Source organism: Calliphora vicina, chromosome 2 (assembly GCF_958450345.1).
Source record: "Calliphora vicina chromosome 2, idCalVici1.1, whole genome shotgun sequence".
Classification (NCBI taxonomy): Eukaryota; Metazoa; Arthropoda; class Insecta; order Diptera; family Calliphoridae; genus Calliphora; species Calliphora vicina.
In genome coordinates this window covers 132406213-132426566 of record NC_088781.1, presented here as the reverse complement: position 1 = coordinate 132426566, position 20354 = coordinate 132406213, and the positions used below count along the sequence as shown (strand labels likewise).

The 20354-nt window shown below is 30.8% G+C and overlaps 1 protein-coding gene across 1 annotated transcript in view; it reads right to left on the bottom strand.

The window, feature by feature from the left end:
• LOC135952037 (uncharacterized) overlaps window positions 1-15161 on the bottom strand; it is a 39639-nt gene extending 24478 nt beyond the window's left edge. Inside the window, exon 1 of the mRNA XM_065501815.1 lies at window positions 13397-15161. Within this exon, the coding sequence (XP_065357887.1) occupies window positions 13397-14483 (1087 nt within the window). The 5' untranslated portion in view covers window positions 14484-15161. The remainder of the gene's footprint in view (window positions 1-13396) is intronic.
• Window positions 15162-20354: the final 5193 nt, after the last annotated feature.

Sequence of the window (20354 nt, the reverse complement as noted above, 5' to 3'; positions counted from 1 at the left end):
TTTCTTCTTCTTTTTATCAGACGGAATTTTGGACTTCTTTTTTGCTTATTCTAATGCTATTATCTTTATCTTCTTCTATCTCTATCGAAGGGAATCACAATGGACCTCAAGGTCTCTGGGTGGAAGTACACTTTGTGTACACCCTTCTAAACCTAACCTAACCTATGCCGATAACACATTACTTTTTACTAGAGTATTTTGCCACCACAATCTAATAATTAGGGGGCGGATTTATTAATCTTTTTCTCTAGCAATCCTATACAATATTGTATTATTTTCTATCCATCAATTTGTTAGGCCATATTTTATTGATACATTTTGTTATATTTTACATATTTCCTCAGAAACCTAATTCTTTATATTTTCAAGAGTCAGAGAGTCTATATGACTGTTTAATATCGTTGTGGCCATATAAACCCAAGCTCCTGCACCAATCCATTCATCGCTACCACATGATCACAGATACCTGATACAATATCCTAGTGTGACCTACCCGCAATGGTTTCACTAACGAGGACTCAAATATCCCAAGTAAGTTCCTTGCAACCACACTCTCAAAAAATGTCTCAATAGGTAGTAGATTTATGATTATATCCAAGGCTGCCATTGACACCTGCTATATCTAGACATGCACACCTTTGAGCTTTATTGAGTATCATTAAATAACTACGCTTCCTCATTTCCTCCCACCACACTGTACTAGAGTTGGGCATAATCGTTCTTTTTACTGATTGGTAATTTTTGTTCAGAACAAATAAATGAACAAGTTTGTTCTTTTTGTTCAGTTGTTCATTTCTATTCTGTGGTGTTTGACTGAACTAAGTAAATGAGCAATTGCTCGGTTAATGTCTTTGCTGTGAACAAAACGAAAATTGACCTATTATTAAATGATTTTAATAATGAAGGAAAGAAGAAGGTAATTATATAAAATTCAAACAACATAAATCCCATTTAAAAGATTTTTCAAAAGATAAGTTTCAAACATCCACAGTATTGCCAAACGACCAAAAGGAATAAAGTGTATAAAAAGAACAATTAATAACAAGATGATTGAACAACTTCACGCTGTTCATTTGACTGTATTTTTCAATTGAACTTGTTTGTTCATGAACAACCCAACTCTACATTGTACATCCACAACAACAGATGTATAGATCCAATTTTCTATACTTGTTCGCAAACCCCAATTTTTGCAACTGGATTTACTGCATGTATAATAGGCATTAAGGCCATTCTTTAATATCTCCTGAGTATTTATTTTCCCTACAGGTCCCTACATACTTGGCTCCCCCTGATAAAATCAGGGGGGTTACTCTCTATTGCGATGCGAAAGAAAAATGGTACAATTGGTACCCTTTATTGCGTTTTCGCATCGCACAAAACATTAGTTTAAAAATGTTTTTATTTACAAGTTTTGACATTTCATTTTGTCATTCTTCGCTATTGTTTATTTTGTGGTGCCAGTATTGCTTCTTTTTGCGAAATCGTTTGCGTAGACGATACAAAGTACAAAATAGTATTCTTAACGCATTTACCTTTCGCATCGAAATTGCTTTCGCATCGCAATAGAGAGTAACCCCCCAGCTCGGCTAAATGAAAATCTTCACACTATATTTCCTGGTAAAAAGCACCAATTCAGTTTCGATTGGTTTACACCCAAAGAGATCACCAAATGCTTCCTGCATGATGTCACTGATAGTGGAAAGAAACTTTCCTTTAATCAAAATCTCCACGTCATATCATCCTACCTTTAGACATACAGATTTTGAGAATAGAGTTTACCGTCAGTAGCCACAAAAGTGTAGAAAGAACTCCACTTTGCGGTGTACCTCTGATATTATCGTCCCCTATTTTTGATTTGATAATTCAGCTTTCCAGCATTGAAACTGAACTAGAACTGAACAGTTCTAGTTCAGTTGTAGTTCACATCCTTATATTGATAATTATATGTAGAAAATATTGAATTGTAGATTCCAAAAGTACCAAGTAGTTTTATTTACAAATGTGTCTCTATGAAATATGGAATTATGTTACTTTGCTACATGACACATGTAGCAAGATTCATCATGTATTTGATTGCAAGATTCCTCATGAATTTGTATCGATGACAAATTTGAATTAATTTGGCATACATTTCGGCCATATTCCAAACGTAAAATTCTGTTTGAGGTTTGAGTATTTAAAATATCTGGGAATTATAACTAAAAAACTTTTTGAAACAAAAAACTTTAAAAAATTACATTTTTTTTTAACTTTTTTCCCCTGTCAGGTCCATAGCTAGCAAGCAACCCGTTCAAAATTCTAATAAACAATCAATTACAAAAAGTACCTAAGATCTCAATAAACAACTTTCTAGAACATATGAACTTCATAGGAATGATTCTTAACAACGTTTAGGTAGGTCAATATAAGTTAGTAAGAAAAAACTAATGGAATTAAGTATTTTGGGCCATAAACTATTAAATTACACCTCTCCCTCGATTTACACGATAGATGCATTCCTGAAAAAATTGTGTAAATCTAAATGAAAAATTGTGTAAATCGAAATGTTAATTGAGGTAATTTCCACATCCCTCAATATATACGAAAACCAAAAGAATCGTGTAAAAAAAGTATTGTGTAAATCGAGGGATACGTGTATTATAAACTAAAGCATACTTTTAGGCAGATTTAAAAAAATTTATCTCTAAATTTATTTCTAATTTTTTAAAGTTTTTTTTGAAGTTTTTATGATTTTATATGTTCACAATTTTCTTTTATGACAAGGGATACAACTTTGCCTCAGAGAGTAAATCAAAATTCCGAACTGTTTGCAAGATATGAGCCTGAGAATGTTATCACCAGGGAAACCAATATATGCAAATGCATGTTTTTTCTGGTGAGTCTAATGGGCACATGGATAAGATATTTACACGTTTCAGAACTATTTAAGAATTTTGGCATCGATTTGGTAGTGCATATTTTACCCTTAAATGCATATTTTTGCATATATTTGTTTTAAGAGCATGTTTAATTGCATATTTTGACTTTATGAAAAACAAATTTTGTCTTACTTATTTTTCGCTGTTGTGTTACAGGTTTAAAATTCAAAATTGAAAAATATATGTTTTTTATATAAAATAAGCACTATTTTAATAATAGCGCCATCTAAATATCAAATTTTAGTTCTAATTCAAACTTAACCGTTCTAAGTGTTAAAGAAATATTATCCTTTAAATTTACTCTTATAACATCAATTGATGTCGAAAGAACATTTTCTATGTATAAAAATGTTTTCAGATCCAATAGACAACGATTTTTATTTGAAAATGTAAGTCAACATTTTGTAATTTATTGCAATAATAACCTTAATTGAAGAAATGACTTTATCTTCTTCTTCTTATCTATTTATATAAAAATGAAATGGTCCATGTATGTAATGGCATCACGTGAGAACGTCTGGAGCGATTTGGCTGATTTTTTTTTTATTCGATTCGAAATTATTTTTTTTGTAGTCCAGTCAACTGTAATAAAAAAGCTCCCTAAAGTATGCAGTACAAATTTAGATATATTATTTGCAAATAAATAAGAACAGGCGTACGTGGGTTGGAGAAACTTGAAGAACTAACATTAGTAAATGCTACCGGGCGAAGTCGGGGCATCAACTAGTATATATATAAAAATGCAATGGTCCATGTATGTAATGGCATCACGTGAGAACGGCTGGAGCGATTTGGCTGATTTTTTTTTATTCGATTCGAAATTTTCAGGAGATGGTTTGTAAAGAAAATAAAATTAAAAAATTTCTGGTAAAACTCGGAAATTTTTTTTGAGTCCAGACAACTGTAATTAAAAAGCTCCCTATGCAGTACAAATTTAGATATTTAATTTACAAATAAATAAGATGTGGCAGGTGTATATGGGTTGGAGAAACTTAAGAACTAACATTAGTAAATGCTACCGGGCGAAGTCGGGGTAGCAACTAGTATTTATATAAAATATCATCAACATATACCTCTCGAGGCCTTTTCATAACTTAAGTTCCTATTGTTTTTAGTTCTTGTTATTTTTGTTTATTTTATGTTACTTTACCTTTTTAGAAATGAATTGTATAGATTTTTTTAAATAAAATTATATTTTTTGGTTAAAAATTATGTAAAAGTTTGTTTTTTAAGAGCATTTTTTTTAAATGTTAAGAGCATATTTTAAAGTTTTTACTGCATATTTAAAGCGCTTAAAACTTTTTTTAGAGCATATTTCCGGTTTGCCTGGTTATCACTTTTTTGCAAAAATGACACCAAGGCCCTTAAACTATAACGTCTATTACACGCAGTATATATTTTTGCCAACTCGGTTTTTGACAGCACACATAGTTTTCTGCTCTTGTTTAGAATATAAATAATTTTTCATTATATCCATATTTCCATGTAAAATTAGAAATTAATGAAATTTTTTATTAATTTTGTAAAATTTGTAGCAAAAATTTAAATATCTTAGTAGAGACTAAATTTTGATATTGATTTTTTTTTCTTCTGTCATTCCTTTGACAAATCCAATAAATCTTTTATAATTTATATGATTCAACAAAATGGTGGATACTGTAACCATTTAAAGCTTAAGTGCAAAAATACTACCCTTTTTTTTCTTCAAAATAAAACATAATACATTCGATATTTTCTATACAACTACCACCCCCCCCCCACTCCTTACCAAAATAAAAAGGTGTCAAATGCCAAAAAGCCATTAACAACATTTACAGCTGGAAACTCATTTTATATAAACTGGAAAAAAAAACATTAAAAATAACCAACAAAACAGAAACTCGCATTGTGACCCCAAACAACCTTAACCAAAAAACAGAAATTTTGTATTCATTAAATATTTATTTTTATAATAAATAAATAAGTAAATAAATAATAATTGAATTTATTTTAAGAAAAATTAAAAATTCTAAAAATCGAGTTATTGTCTGAGAGTTACATTAAAGATTTAAAAAATTTCAAATAAAATGGACTTTGGACTTGGATTTAGCAAATTAAATAAAGAACATTCTCTATAATAATTCTAGGGAATAAGCAAAATGATGAATATACATATTTTTTTATTTTGTTCATTTTATAGTTTAAGGAAAATGTGTAGATAAATTTTTTGAAAAATAAAACTTCTAGACCATATTTATTCATTGGGGAAATATATTAATGGCTATGTACATAAAGAAATGTAAAGAATGAAAGAAATATTCTTTAGCCATGTTTAAGTTATAGTATGTGCAAATGTTTTAAATGGATAGTATTACATTTTATAGGGATACAATTTACAAAAACGAGTCAGTCAATAATTTTGGGTGTGTATACAACTACAATCGTGTGCCCTCATCATATACAAAATTATATAGTAAGAGTTGGAATGTATTGTATGTATATATTGAAATTGTTGGGTATATAATGTTATTATACATCTTGTGGGTATAGAGGTAGAGGTATATAATATGAAGATGGATGATTTCCAAATGCTGTTTGCCACAAACCAACCAGCAAGCCATGCCATGCCATACCAAGCCAGTCACTGCTGTTTCTACGTGTTTTTTTTCCCACTTTTATTATAAAATTATTTTGTGTTCGTCTTTAATTTTTTGGCTCTTGGCAAATATTGTATTCGTACTGCTCGTCGTTGTAGTACTAGAGTAGTAACAAAAACTTTTCTTGGCATTAAAAACTTTTATGTATTTTTCCCACTTTTATGAAAGTTGTTCTTTAATGCATTTATATTTTTTAGTATACTATAGTTTATATTAAAGTTAGTTTAGTTTTGCTGCAGTATAGTAGTAGTATATCCCTTGCTTTAAATGAAATCCCACCCAGTTCCAAATCCATCTTCCTCATTTAATCTACCTCTCCCTGTCTCTGTCTCTGTCACTCTCTTTCTCTCTTCTTCCTTAACGCTCCATTTATATTGCTTCCCAGCTCCCTGAATTGGAAATATTGTATAATCATCATCATAATAATAAAAAATCTAAAAAAAACAAACCAACAAAAATTATAAATTATTGCAAAATTCTTGTTCCTTTCGAAAATAAAATGAAATATAATCAAAATTGATTACTTTGTTTTCATGAATTTCAGTTGGTTTATAGTTGGGTAGATTTCTCGTTTAAACATTTAACCAACAAACTACATACTTCAGCACTTTTGAGTTATTTTTTTTTTTTCATTTTCGGTTTGTGTTTTTCTCTGTATTTCAATGTGTCTTTTGTACATTATGTTCCCATTCATTTCACTTCGCCGTTGGATGGATGGATAGGTAGGTCAGTCACTTTACAAGTGGAAGTAATGCCAGCCAGCAGTTGTAGTTGTTCTGTAGTAGTCGTCTCCATCGTCGTGCTTGTTTTTTTTTTTTTTGGTTTCGTCGTCACCATAATCGTCGTCCCTCACCGCCCAAGTACACATTCATGCTGACGATGATAATGATGTTGTTGATGACGATGATGCTCTTTGTAAATATTTACTCAGCTCTTGCTGGATACATACTAAAAATTATAGATTATTTTCTTTCCATTTACAAAAAATTTTCAATGTATTTCTCTCTACCTAACAATAAAAACTGCAATGTAGAACATTTTTTTGATTATATCATCAATTTTTAGTTTTTCTTCTTTGCTTTTTTTTCTACCCATTTTGTAGGTTTTTTCTGTTTTCTGTTTTTTGATTTTAATTTTTTTTCGTTAATTGAATTTGAAAATATGAATTTTTTATTATTATAATAAAAAAATTAATATTTGTAACACAAATTCATCTACTCAGCATAATTTATATTCGTGTCTTGTTAATATTTTGTAATTACTTTATAATAAATCTTTTAAATTATTTACGAATTAAATAACCTTGTCGTATTATAATTGAAATACTTATATATTCCTTTCATAATGTTAATAATAAACCTATTATTACCTAATGACCGTTATTAGTTCTTTCAGAATATTTTTTTCAAAAAAAAGCAATATTTTAAAATGATTTCCTTAACAAAATTCTAACCATTCTATTCATTTTATATAAGTTGATCGCCCGGTAGCATTTACTAATGTTAGTTCTTCAAGTTTCTCCAACCCGCATACTCCTGTCTGTTAATATTTATTTGCAAATAAAATATCTAAATTTGTACTGCATACTTTAGGGAGCTTTTTTATTACTGTTGACTGGACTCACAAAAAAAAAAAAAGAATTTCGGAGTTTTATCCGGAATTTTTTAATTTTTTTTCTTTACAAACCATCTCCTGAAAATTTCGAATCGAATAAAAAAAAATCAGCCAAATCGCTCCAGCCGTTCTCACGTGATGACATTGCATATATGGACCATTTAATTTTTATATATCGATGGCTTAATATAAAAAAGGCGTAACTCGATTTTTTTGTCACTTTACAGTAGAAGGAAAAAACTTAATAAAATCCATTAAATTTTAGACACAAAAAAGTTTTAATGCTATTTTTAATAAGAAGAAACATCACATTTTATTTCCCATTTAAAATGTTTTTTTATTATTTCAATGAAGTTATTTAATTTACACTTTTTACATTGATACTTTTGAAAAAAAAAACAAAATTAGCTACGCCTTTATTATATTAAGAAATGTCAGTAAATCTCCAAAGAAATTTATTACAAAACTGAATATTGTTCTTCTTTTTGTTTAACGTATAAAAATATAAATTATTTCAATAATATTCAGTTTAGTTCATATTAAAATATCAAATTTTAATTATTGAAACTATAGAGAAATATACATAGAGGGGAAATTAGAAGACTAAAAATCAAACAAAAAAATACTCAAAATAATAACACATACGAGTGTTGTTTTTCTTTTTACATATTTTTTTTACAAATACATTCTCTCCACTTATGTTTTGACAGGAGATTTTCCGATCTATGTGTATTTATAATTTAAATAATGTAATAATTAAAAGTGATTTTATTGTATTTTTCAAGGTTGGATTATTTCGAGATTTAGCCTTAAAGGTATTTTGGATTATTTCGGTAACGGTACATTAGCTCTAACGGTTAATAATAACGGTAATTCCAATCTGAATTAAATTATTAATCAAAATTTATTGTACAAAAATTAAAAATAAGTTGACAGAGATGACATTGTATTGTATTACAATTTAAATTCTGTAGATTTCAATAAACTCAATCTATATATATAAAAATGAAATGGTCCATGTATTTAATGTCATCACGTGAGAACGGAAATTTTCAGGAGATGGTTTGTAAGGAAAAAAAATTCAACAATTCCGGTTAAAACTAGGAAATTTTTTTTTTTGTGATTCCAGTCACATGTAATAAAAAAAGCTCCCTAAAGTACGCAGTACAAATTTAGATAGATTTGCAAATAAATATGAACAGACAGGAGTATGCGGATTGGATAAACTTGAAGAACTAACATTAGTAAATGCTACCGGGCGAAGCCGGGGCGATCAACTAGTTTTTAATATAAAAACTTTGTATTTTTAAATTAAATTATTAAATTATTTATCGAATATTGGTATTTAGAGGTAATGTTATTTGCCAATATATCGGTAACTGTAATTGAGCGGTAACGGTAGTTGCAGTTATTTCGGTAACGGCAGCTTAAAGGTAACCATTTGTTTTTTATCTTAACAAAATTTCCCATTACCGATTTAAAAAATGCTGATATGTTTCTATTTGTATAGAATTTTTAAATAAAATTTTAAAATTAAAATTTTTGAAAAAAAATTTTGGTGAAAAATATTTATGTTGTAAAAAAACGAGGAGTCACAGTTCAGCCCTAGTTCTACTTCAGATTCTAGTTCAGTTCTTAAATTTTTAAATAAATTTTTAAATTAAAATTTTTTTATTAAAAAAAATTTTGGTGAAAAAAATTTATGTTGTAAAAAAAACGAGGAGTCACAGTTCAGCTGTAGTTCTAGTTCAGTTCTAGTTCAGTTCTAGTTCAGTTCTAGTTCAGTTCTAGTTCAGTTCTAGTTCAGTTCTAGTTCAGTTCTAGTTCAGTTCTAGTTCAGTTCTAGTTCAGTTCTAGTTCAGTTCTAGTTCAGTTCTAGTTCAGTTCTAGTTCAGTTCTAGTTCAGTTCTAGTTCAGTTCTAGTTCAGTTCTAGTTCAGTTCTAGTTCAGTTCTAGTTCAGTTCTAGTTCAGTTCTAGTTCAGTTCTAGTTCAGTTCTAGTTCAGTTCTAGTTCAGTTCTAGTTCAGTTCTAGTTCAGTTCTAGTTCAGTTCTAGTTCAGTTCTAGTTCAGTTCTAGTTCAGTTCTAGTTCAGTTCTAGTTCAGTTCTAGTTCAGTTCTAGTTCAGTTCTAGTTCAGTTCTAGTTCAGTTCTAGTTCAGTTCTAGTTCAGTTCTAGTTCAGTTCTAGTTCAGTTCTAGTTCAGTTCTAGTTCAGTTCTAGTTCAGTTCTAGTTCAGTTCTAGTTCAGTTCTAGTTCAGTTCTAGTTCAGTTCTAGTTCAGTTCTAGTTCAGTTCTAGTTCAGTTCTAGTTCAGTTCTAGTTCAGTTCTAGTTCAGTTCTAGTTCAGTTCTAGTTCAGTTCTAGTTCAGTTCTAGTTCAGTTCTAGTTCAGTTCTAGTTCAGTTCTAGTTCAGTTCTAGTTCAGTTCTAGTTCAGTTCTAGTTCAGTTCTAGTTCAGTTCTAGTTCAGTTCTAGTTCAGTTCTAGTTCAGTTCTAGTTCAGTTCTAGTTCAGTTCTAGTTCAGTTCTAGTTCAGTTCTAGTTCAGTTCTAGTTCAGTTCTAGTTCAGTTCTAGTTCAGTTCTAGTTCAGTTCTAGTTCAGTTCTAGTTCAGTTCTAGTTCAGTTCTAGTTCAGTTCTAGTTCAGTTCTAGTTCAGTTCTAGTTCTACTTCAGTTCTAGTTCAGTTCTAGTTCAGTTCTAGTTCAGTTCTAGTTCAGTTCTAGTTCAGTTCTAGTTCAGTTCTAGTTCAGTTCTAGTTCAGTTCTAGTTCAGTTCTAGTTCAGTTCTAGTTCAGTTCTAGTTCAGTTCTAGTTCAGTTCTAGTTCAGTTCTAGTTCAGTTCTAGTTCAGTTCTAGTTCAGTTCTATTCAGTTCTAGTTAGATTCTCGTTCAGTTCTTTAATATCTTATTGTGTGTTGCGGTTAAAAAAATATAAATTAAAAATTCTTATAAAAAAAATGTGCATACAAAATATGTTTTATAAAACATAGAGAAAAAAAAATTATTTGGAATATGGAAGTAGAAAATATTGAATTGTAGATCCAAAAGGTATCCAAAATAATTTGTATTTTTGCGTTGTTAAATACTAAAACAAGCATTTTTATTTACAAATGTGTTTTTTTTTTTTTGGAAAATGTGATAATGATCGTAGTTTTCACATTCTAACGAATATTAGCAAGATTCCTCATATATATATTATGATGATGACATATGATAAATTTCAATCAATTTGGCATATATTTCCTTGTAGTTTAAATACAAAATTCCAAACCTAAAATTATGTTTGAGATTTAAGCGTTTAAACCGTTGGTAGGCAAAAAGAGGCATTTAATTTGTGTGCTCTTTTGGGTAAAAAATAAAATATCCACAACAACATCAAGAAACTGAATGAATTGTGTGTATTTTTACGCTCTATTACGCTCTTTTGTTCACATTCGGGTTGTTTGACGAAAATCATCGTAACCTGAACAATATGAACGCCTACCATGGGTTTAAACTGACTGGGAATTATAACTAGAAAACATATTGAACTTTAGATGTGGAAAGCATTTAATTATTTGCATGTTTGCTTTCCACAAATCAAAAGAAGTTATTATAACCAACATTTTGGGTTAAATATTTTTTGATAAGAAAATAAATAATAAAACAAATTTACTGAAAAAAAATAAATTTTTGGTGAAATAAATGTTGGATAAAAATATGTAAAAAAAAAAATAATTCGAAGCAGTCGCAGTTTTTTGCCTATATCTCAGTAATTGGTTGGGCGAATTTAAATAGCAACCGAACCAGGAATATACGCAACAAATTGATAAATCAATTATATTTGTAAGTTATTTAGGAGTTTTTTCGAAGAGCACCGAACACTTCTATAATTAAAGCAGCTCGTAAATTTAAATGCTGGGTTGAAGTCGTGTAAAGTTCTGAAAGTTCCACATCATTCCTCAATATAATCGTACATCCTACATAAGTCATCTGAAGGCTACAATTGAGCAGTCCATTCCTGAACACTGTCTGGACAGTTTTTCTGTTATTTCATTACCCTGTATGTTACAGTGCCCTGCTACCCAACACAATCTGATTGTGAATAGTTCCAATAACGCTTCTAGAGCCCTCTTACAGTTCAACACTATGCTCAAGTGTACTATATGACATTTCAAAGCCCACAGTGTGCTGCATTTCTCTATTTGTTTCTAATTTTTAAACGAACACATCCGAATCTTCTATTTAAAAAAAAAAAAATTAAAAAATTTAAACTTTTTGATAAGAAAATAAATTTTTCGAAATTTCTCTTTTGTTAAAAAATTGCTAATAAAAAATTGGTAAAAAAAATATACGCGACATTTGATAATAATATAATTTAAGTATTTTTCATTACAAAAGTTTCGGAATTCGGCCAAATACGGCCCGGCATTAGGCCGATTATTCTGTCAGACTCTGGTTAATATGGATAAAAGCGCTGATAATCAAAGAAGATTGGAGTGTAGTGGAGGGTTATGAATAAAGATCCTGGTCCTGCCCCTTAAAATAATGATAATAGATGTTTTCAAGGTCATCAAAGGCTAAGATCCATTGTGACCAATCCTACTGATATGACACGGAGAAGATTCTTGAAGCAAACTTCACCATCATTTTAGAAGGTCTCTGCTACTGACGGTTTTCCCAAATTTTTTTTTTCACTGAAACAATTTTTTACCAATCTTGAACATCTTGAGTTAAAGAGTGGGAGTTTTTGTGTATCAATGTACTGCACTTCTTTAAACGGAACATCCATTATATAAGATTGAGGATAATTTTATTGCTTAATTAAAAATGAAACTTAATGTAGATTCTATTGAATGTAAATAACAGTTTTTTTTGGCTATTTGAACTCCGATATATAAATTTTTTTTGGACTGTATACATTTTTTAATGGAATTCTGCCATGTGTCTAAAAATAACTTTATCTGTATTTTTTAAAATTATGAAAATTTAATAAAATAAAATTGTATTTCTAACCCCCAGTAACACGAAGTCTGGTTATGTGTTAACTAATAGTTATACTGACAGTTTTCATACAAAAATAATTTTAAACGACAGTATAACTATTAGTTAGCACCTAACCAGACTTCGTGTTAATGGGGGTAAGGAAATTAATTTAATGAACTTGAACCTGAATAATTAATAACATTGGAATTCTTTGCCTTCAGATATTTAATTAGTTATGTGTTTAACGTAAATCACTTGAATCTACGGTTCGGAATGACGAAAGTCTCACTCGTCAACATAAAAGAGTTTCCCCCATAAAAGATCTTTCGACAACATGTAAAAAAACCACATCATAAAACCAAACACAAAATAATTGTTGAAGTATCTCGTGTCCGGACGCATTATCACTGATATTCGCCTAAAAAATGTCCTTCTGATTCCTGTTCAAGAGCGTTTCCGCATGTTTCCATTTTATGCCACTTATTGTCAGTCTTCTGAAGTTAATGTCTGAAGTTTCTGCTTTTAATAGTCCCAAGCAGTATTGCGACAGATGCAGCATAGCGACAAAGCTATCGTGACCGTATTGTTCATGGTATTTTAAATCATTGTCCTGCATACAGAGCCATACCGATAGCAATTCAACAAAAAAATCAATTTATTTTCTTCCTGTTTATATGGTTGTAGCTAACAAAGAGCTGCAAGCAAGAACTATTATTCAAAGGACTAATTGTATGTTCAAATATATAAAGATTAAAAAACACTGCTTTAAAATATGGATCTTGTACTGACTTAACTAGAGCCTTTTTTGATGTGGGCGATCTTTAGCTACATATTTTAGTCTCTGTATTGAGAGCCATGTGAACTTAAGCCATAATATTGAATTTAACTTATAACAATTAGTCGTTATTATAAGGAAAAGTCGTTGAAACTTGTCCTATAAGCCACACGATATTAATACTGGATAGTCCCATTCTGAACGATTTAACGAATTTATAATGAACGAACAATCATTTTGTATTTGTTACGCTTTGGCGCGGACGAGTATATAAATACCCTCTCATTGTTATTCCTTCCTTTGGCTACCAAATAATGGCAGACATATTACTAAGAAACTACATTAAAGTTGTTGTTGATATTTACTAAAATGCCTATTAAAAATAAAACAAAACTTTGTTTTCACACAGGAAAGCAAAATTAAATATAAAAAAACCAACATTGTTTCCTTAAAACATACATACAATGTGACAACAAACAACAACTTACATTTGATGATGATTTCCTCGGTTTGTATAGAGGGTGTTACGGTTATTTGCTCTACTGGCTCAGATTTAATGTGTTGTAACATGGGGGGCATAACTTGAGAATGTGGCCGATGGAGAGCAGTTTGTGGAGCATGATGATAATAATGTTGCTGCGGCGGTGGCTGCTGTTGTTGTTGTTGTTGGTGGTGTTGCTGCTGCTGCTGATGATGATGAAGAGACGACTGGCTTGTGTGGTGTTGTGGCTGTTGAGCATGATGATGAGTATGATGAGGATGTAGGGAATGAGCTGCTGACGAATGATGTGCAGCAGCCAGATGATGATGTGTGGTAGCAGGAGCAGAAGAATGATGTCGTTGATTTGGTTGTGAGTATAAGGAGTTATGGGAATAGGCATCAAATCCTGCTCGTCCACTCGTACTGCCACTAGATAGCATAGAGTGTGAATGTGCAGCAGATGCTACACCATGTTGGGTATGTTGTTGTGTAGGTTGTGCTGTTAACATTTCAAGGTCAAAGATTCTGCTACGACCAACATAGGCACCACCAACACCACCACCACTACTTGCACTAGCTGCATTGCTGGCAACAGACCCACCACCACTCGCACTCGTAGCAGCCAAAGCAGAAGAATAATGATGTGCCGACGATGAAGAAGCCGGCATATTATGTGTAGAGCCCATTGTTGCAGCATTGTGTGCTGAACTCGGCACTGCCACCCCACCACTAGCTGTACTAGCACCACCAACACCGCCTACAACTCCACCGGATGGTGTCATACCAACATAACCACTTGTAAACATATGTGGTGCCATTGTATGATTGTGATGTGGTTGCTGCTGTTGCGAATGGTGATGATGATGTTGAGAATGCTGGATATGGCGCGAATCTCTGATGTGAAGACCATGTTGATAATGTTGTTGGGAGTACCATTGCTGTTGTTGTTGCTGATGATGATGTTGCTGCTGTTGCGATGAACTTAAGTGGTGATGATGATGTTGAGCCTGCTGCTGTTGTTGCTGCTGCTGCTGTTGGGGGTGTTGATAGGGAGCATGTATGTGATAATGTTTACGTTGATTATTTTGTGACATTTTGTAAACATTAAGTTTCCCCACAACAACAATGTAAACACGAAATTCCTATGAAATTTACGCACTTAAACATACGCACGAGAATTACACCAAATAAAAGAAAACGAAAATAAACAAACAACAAACCGGCTAAAATCAAATCAAAATATAAACACACCGCCACTTCTTTTAGCTCTTGTTGTTGTTATTATTGTTGCTGCTGTGTTTTTGTATTATATTTTTTTTTGTATTTATTTATTTACGAAACCAAACCAAAACATAAACACATTCTCTCGCTCTTTTTTGTTATTTCATTGCATTTTCACTCTCCTCTTATTATTTATTTGCACTCTCTTTATATACCATATTTTTTTTTTGTGCCTTTATGTATTCACATTTTTTTTTCTACTTCTACTTTTTGATATTTTTTTCTTCGTTCGTGTTAAGCTTTGTAATCTGACTTCCCAATTAGAAAAATTTTTCACTTTTGAATTTTCCATTAAAAATCTCACATTTTCGGCAAATTTCATGTAATTTTCTTATAGATTTTCATGTATTTATTGGTTGTAAATAGATTTATGTTGTTTTTAATGCGTTTTTATGGTTTATTTTGATTTTATTTTTGTTGAAAAAGCTGTTGTAAAAAAGTATCGCAGATTTGCCGTACACGAAAAATATACAACCACTCCGTTTGGTGCCACTTTGACAACTGATTAAAAAATTTGTGCTGGCATGTGGTGTTTGGTTATTTTGTACACATTCATTATCCAATTGGGCTGAAGAAAGTACCAATGTGGCAAAAAGGTTCCAAATTGCATATGCTATTTGTGTAATTTTCAAAATATTTTGATTTGTAACAAATATTGCAAATTGTTGAGCTCTTCCGGAATTAGTTTTTTCAGATTTTAAGGTTTTGTCATAATTTGCTATTTTTTTTTAATAATGTTAACCCCCTGTCTATACCTGATAAATATTTAATGCAAGACCGTCACAACTCAATTTTCTGACTGCAATATTGTATATCGAGGTGCTATATTCAATATCCTCTATCTTAAAAACTCAATTTTTCAGGAGGGCAAAAAAACCGTTATTGTAAGGTAAACAAACCGGAACAGCACGTTATGGATCTAAATGAACCTGTGGAAGGATCATTTAATCGAAGAAATGGATGATATCTTGTTGTTGGGGAACTCTTGTCCCGAATCAATTGTGGTAACTATCCTAACGGATCAATAAGAGCCGTTAATGGAGTCAACGCCTAATATGCAATCCTATACATCCGCCAATACCGATGACACCAGACAAAACTTGTGAACGATAGATCAAAATTATGTGGGGTTGCACGAAAACGAAAAGAATAATGTATCTAAAACCAATGAAAGAAGTTCGAAGCCAGCTGCGTGACCTTGAAATTACCAGGAAGAGAGGTAGGTCAGACGGATTAACTTCTGCAGATGGCAAACCTGCTACCAAAAGCATAGACACTACCTTTGTACAGGGATCTGGCTCAAATTGTAATTCCATCAGACTTTTCGATGGCAATATGGTCTGATGACAAGCTAAAGCTTATAAAAGCAGCAGTACTGGACAAATTGTGGTGATGAAATAGAGCTCTATAAAACCACAATTAGCAGGCTGCACTTTTAAACCTGGCTGGCTTGTTTTTAACTGCAATGAAAAGGATTCAGCACAATGGATCAAGGAACCTTGGAAGGAAGCTGAGCTAAAGGTTGTAAAGGAATAAGAGGTTCTATGGGCGGAAATATTTGTAGGATATTTTCTCGAAGCGCCTGAAGCACCTACCAGCTGGACTCTGTCATTCATTGAAGGCCAGAATAAGGATTTAACGGTAAACTACTGGAAGGTCTTGATTCGGGTAAGCAAGGGTAGCATTGTTTTTGAAATTACCTTTGTAATTGACCCAAAAGACAGCGTCTATCACGGAGGGCATTAAGTGTCCTAAAATGCAAATAAACTTCTTTTTCGGTACAATTACTAAGCCCGACATACAAACGAAGGACGTACCCAACAAACCGGGTGCGATTCGTATTTAACATTTTTTGTTTGATTTATTTGTAATTTGAGGTTAGGAAGTAAATTGACTAGCATCCTTTAACATTTATTTAGTACAAACATGGGAAATTTTTGTCATGTAACGCTTTGGACGCATAGAACATTTAAAAATCTTTAAATCTTCTGTTGTGATAAGGCCCAACTGGCATTGATATGTCAGAAACAATTTTTCATTTTAGGTTGTTCAAAGTTTTTGATATTTTTTGGGGTAAAAACTGCAATCATAGTGAAACTTGTTTAAAAACTTTTAACGGGAGAAATTCCTAGTGAAATCCCTGTAATAGCGAAACTGAAAATATTTAAACAAAATAACTATTATTTAATATTAATGATGGAAAATTACTTATTATTTTCTTGTAATAGCAATTATATGTGTTTATTTTATATCTCTGTGCCTTTATTTTATTCAAAAAGGTTTTAAAATATAAATTTCTAAAGAAAATTAAATTAATAGGACCAAGTAACCAGAAAATGTACCATTTTCTGCATGACAAATTGTACCACTGATTTTGCCATCACTGATTTTTTAACGTAATTAATTTTGTATCGTAATCGGGGTTACCAGTGTAGTCTCAAAATACAAATTTTTAGTTTTTTTTAAATTAATAATTATTTGAAAACCTCCATTTCAAATAGAAAAAATTAAATATCTTTTGAAAAATAAAAAAAATATTATTTATTCGTTAAAACTGTTTGAAAAAATGATTTTAGAGCCGATTTAGGTGATTACAGGCATATTCCTGAAATAATTTCTTAAAGATCTGGCGAATGATTTTATTTGTTTATTTTGAATTTTTAGAATTTAGATTTTAAAATTATTTTTATTTGAAATTAATTTTATTGTCCTCATATTATCCTGGGAACATTCAACTTTTGTTTAATATAACACTGATTTGAATTAGAATTATTAGAAAATAACAATTTATTAATTGCAGAAAAATTCAAAATAACCTAACAAATATTTAATTATGGCTTTTTCTCAGCCTTTTCTTTAGGTTTTTCTATTTTTTCTTTATCTTTATTTTTTTCAAGTTTTTCTTTATCTTTATCTTTGTCAACTTCAACTTCTAATTCCACAACTTCTTCTTCCTCATCATCGTCATCTTCCTCCTTAAATAATTTGCTAAGTATCTGCGAATAGTTAACCAGTTGGGGACATAACATAACCAATAAAAATGTCAGATAATAAAATATTTTAATGGTCACTGTTACATCATAGGTCTTGAAGTACTGAGCATAAAACACACAAACTAGGAAATAGATCATGGCTATACTAAGCCCCAACACACTATGCAGGGCAGCAAACATTTTACGGACATTTAAGGATAAATTTAAAATGCAACAGATGCCGGTTATAGAGACAAACACCTAAAAAGAAATTCTTATTAAAAAATTTTTAAATATTAAATTAAACAAATTACCAAACAAGCCGAGGGATAACTAAGCCAAAATGCTATGTAGTTAGTTCTAACCGGTAATTTATTGGCCTTAGACTCGGACTCCATAACTAGCTTATAGTTTGTAAGAGGTTCACGATAATATTCATAATCTTGAGCACCCCAATCATCATAATAGTGTAAATATACCGCTAATAAGAGGGTAATTGTTGTCAGAATATGAAGCAGGATGGTGGCACCATTGCGACCAAACAAACGGAATATCAATAAAGCTATAATAAAGTGATTACTATTTAAATAAATCTGGTATTTATTATAAAGTTATCTTTCCAAACATACCTTGGGTTAGGGCATAAAAGAATATGCTGGTCCATAGTATGGGATATAGTAAACAATCTATAATTATAGTCGCAAACATTATAATAAAAATGGCATATACCACAAATCTATAGGGATTATGGGAAGCCATTTTTTGCAGTTATTTATAATTAAAATAGTTTGGCTTTTTAAATAATTTTTATACTTTTGTTTAAACATTTCAATGTTTAAAAAATTATTTTAACGCCGTTTATTTATTAGTGTTATCAATACAAAAATTTCATTCCCAAATTTAAAATGATTTTGATATCGAATTTTGAATTCAAATATAATATTCGAATGTTTGGTTCCTAATAGAATGGGAACTCGCTTAAACAATGTCAGTTTGTCTATTTTGAAATCATCTTTCGGAAGCCAACAAATATAATAAAAAAGAACATATTCAAAAGGGATTATGGGAAGCCATAATGTTCGAATGTTTGGTTCCTAATAGATTGCGGAATTGTCTGTTTTGAAATCAACTGTCCGTACAAATATTATAATAAAAAGCATAAGTCGTGAATCTATAGGGATGATGGGTAATCATTTGTTTCAATGTTGGGTTCTTAAAGATTTCGGAATTATCTTTTTTGAAATCAACTTTCTGAAGCCAATATATTAATTAATATATTAATAAAAACAAGTAAGAGAGCTATATTCGGCTGTGCCTAATCTTATATACCCTTCACCAAATTTTACTTTAAAATAAATTTGTTTAAATATTTTTAGGAAAACAAAATTTTATTTTTTTTTAATTGTTTTTCAAATTTTTTTTTTTTAAATTTTTTAAAAAATTTTTTTTTTTTTTTGAAAAAAATTTATGACAAAAAACATTTTTTGATAAAAAAATAATTCGGGTTAAAAAATATTTTTCCCAATTTTGACCCATTGTAGGTCCAACTTACTATAGCCTTATCTACATCGTTGCAATGGACTTTGAAATATCTATCATTAGATATCCATATTGTCTATATTAATGACTTAGTAATCCTAAAATAGGTCAAAAATCGAGGTTGTCCCGGTTTTTTGCTCATATCCCCGTTATTTATGGACCGATTTTGCTGATTTTAAATAGGAAACTTCTCGAAAGCATGTCTGACAGAATTATTGAAGATTTGGATCCCGAAGATATCTGGGGTCTTCAGAAAATTGATTTCAACAGACAGACAGACGGACATGGCTTAATCGACTCCGCTATCTATAAGGATCCAGAATATATATACAAACTGAATGACAAACTTATATATTCCCTTCTCACGAAGGTGAAGGGTATAAAAAGGATCATAGGAAGCCATTTTTCCAATGTTTGTTTTCTAAAAGATTTCGGAATTATTTGTTTTGAAATCAATTTTCCGATTCTATCTATAGGGGAAGCCAATAATCTGTGATCGCTCTTATTTCCTAGCAAATATGGATTTTAATATGAAAATTCTAAAATCAGTCATAGATCTTTCTAAAATCACTCACGGATCGTTAATAAGAGGTCCTGATCACTCTTATTACCCAGCAAATATCGATTTTTATATGAAAAATCTAAAATCGCTCTTAGATCGTTCATAAGAGTTCCTAGAGGAAAAAGTGCAAGGATCTAAGATCGCTCTTATTTCCCACCAAATATGGATTTTTATGTGAAAAATCGAAAATCACTCTGGATCATTAAAAAGAGGGTCTAGAGGAAGGAGGTTGATAATATAAAGGTTTTGTTGGAACAGTTCTTCAATATTCGAATGTTGTTGCTGCTGTCACAATCCTTGGCCAAGTCTCATACCATAGTAAAGAAAAAACAAAATCTGCGCCCTGTATTCAAAATAAATTTAACTAATCATTTTCGATCACTGCCAAAAATATAAAACAGTTTTTCTTTGGCAGCTAATTTTAGTCCATAAATATTATTCCGATAATTTATAAAAAAAATCTTTGCAAATATGAAACTGGCGACAACAATATTTGCCTTACTAATCTACTTAGTCCACATGACTGTGGTATTTAGGGCTATTAAATTTTTTAAGGAAAAATCCAAACATTTCGAATCTCCCACTGAACATGGTTTTTACAGTCTGCTGGG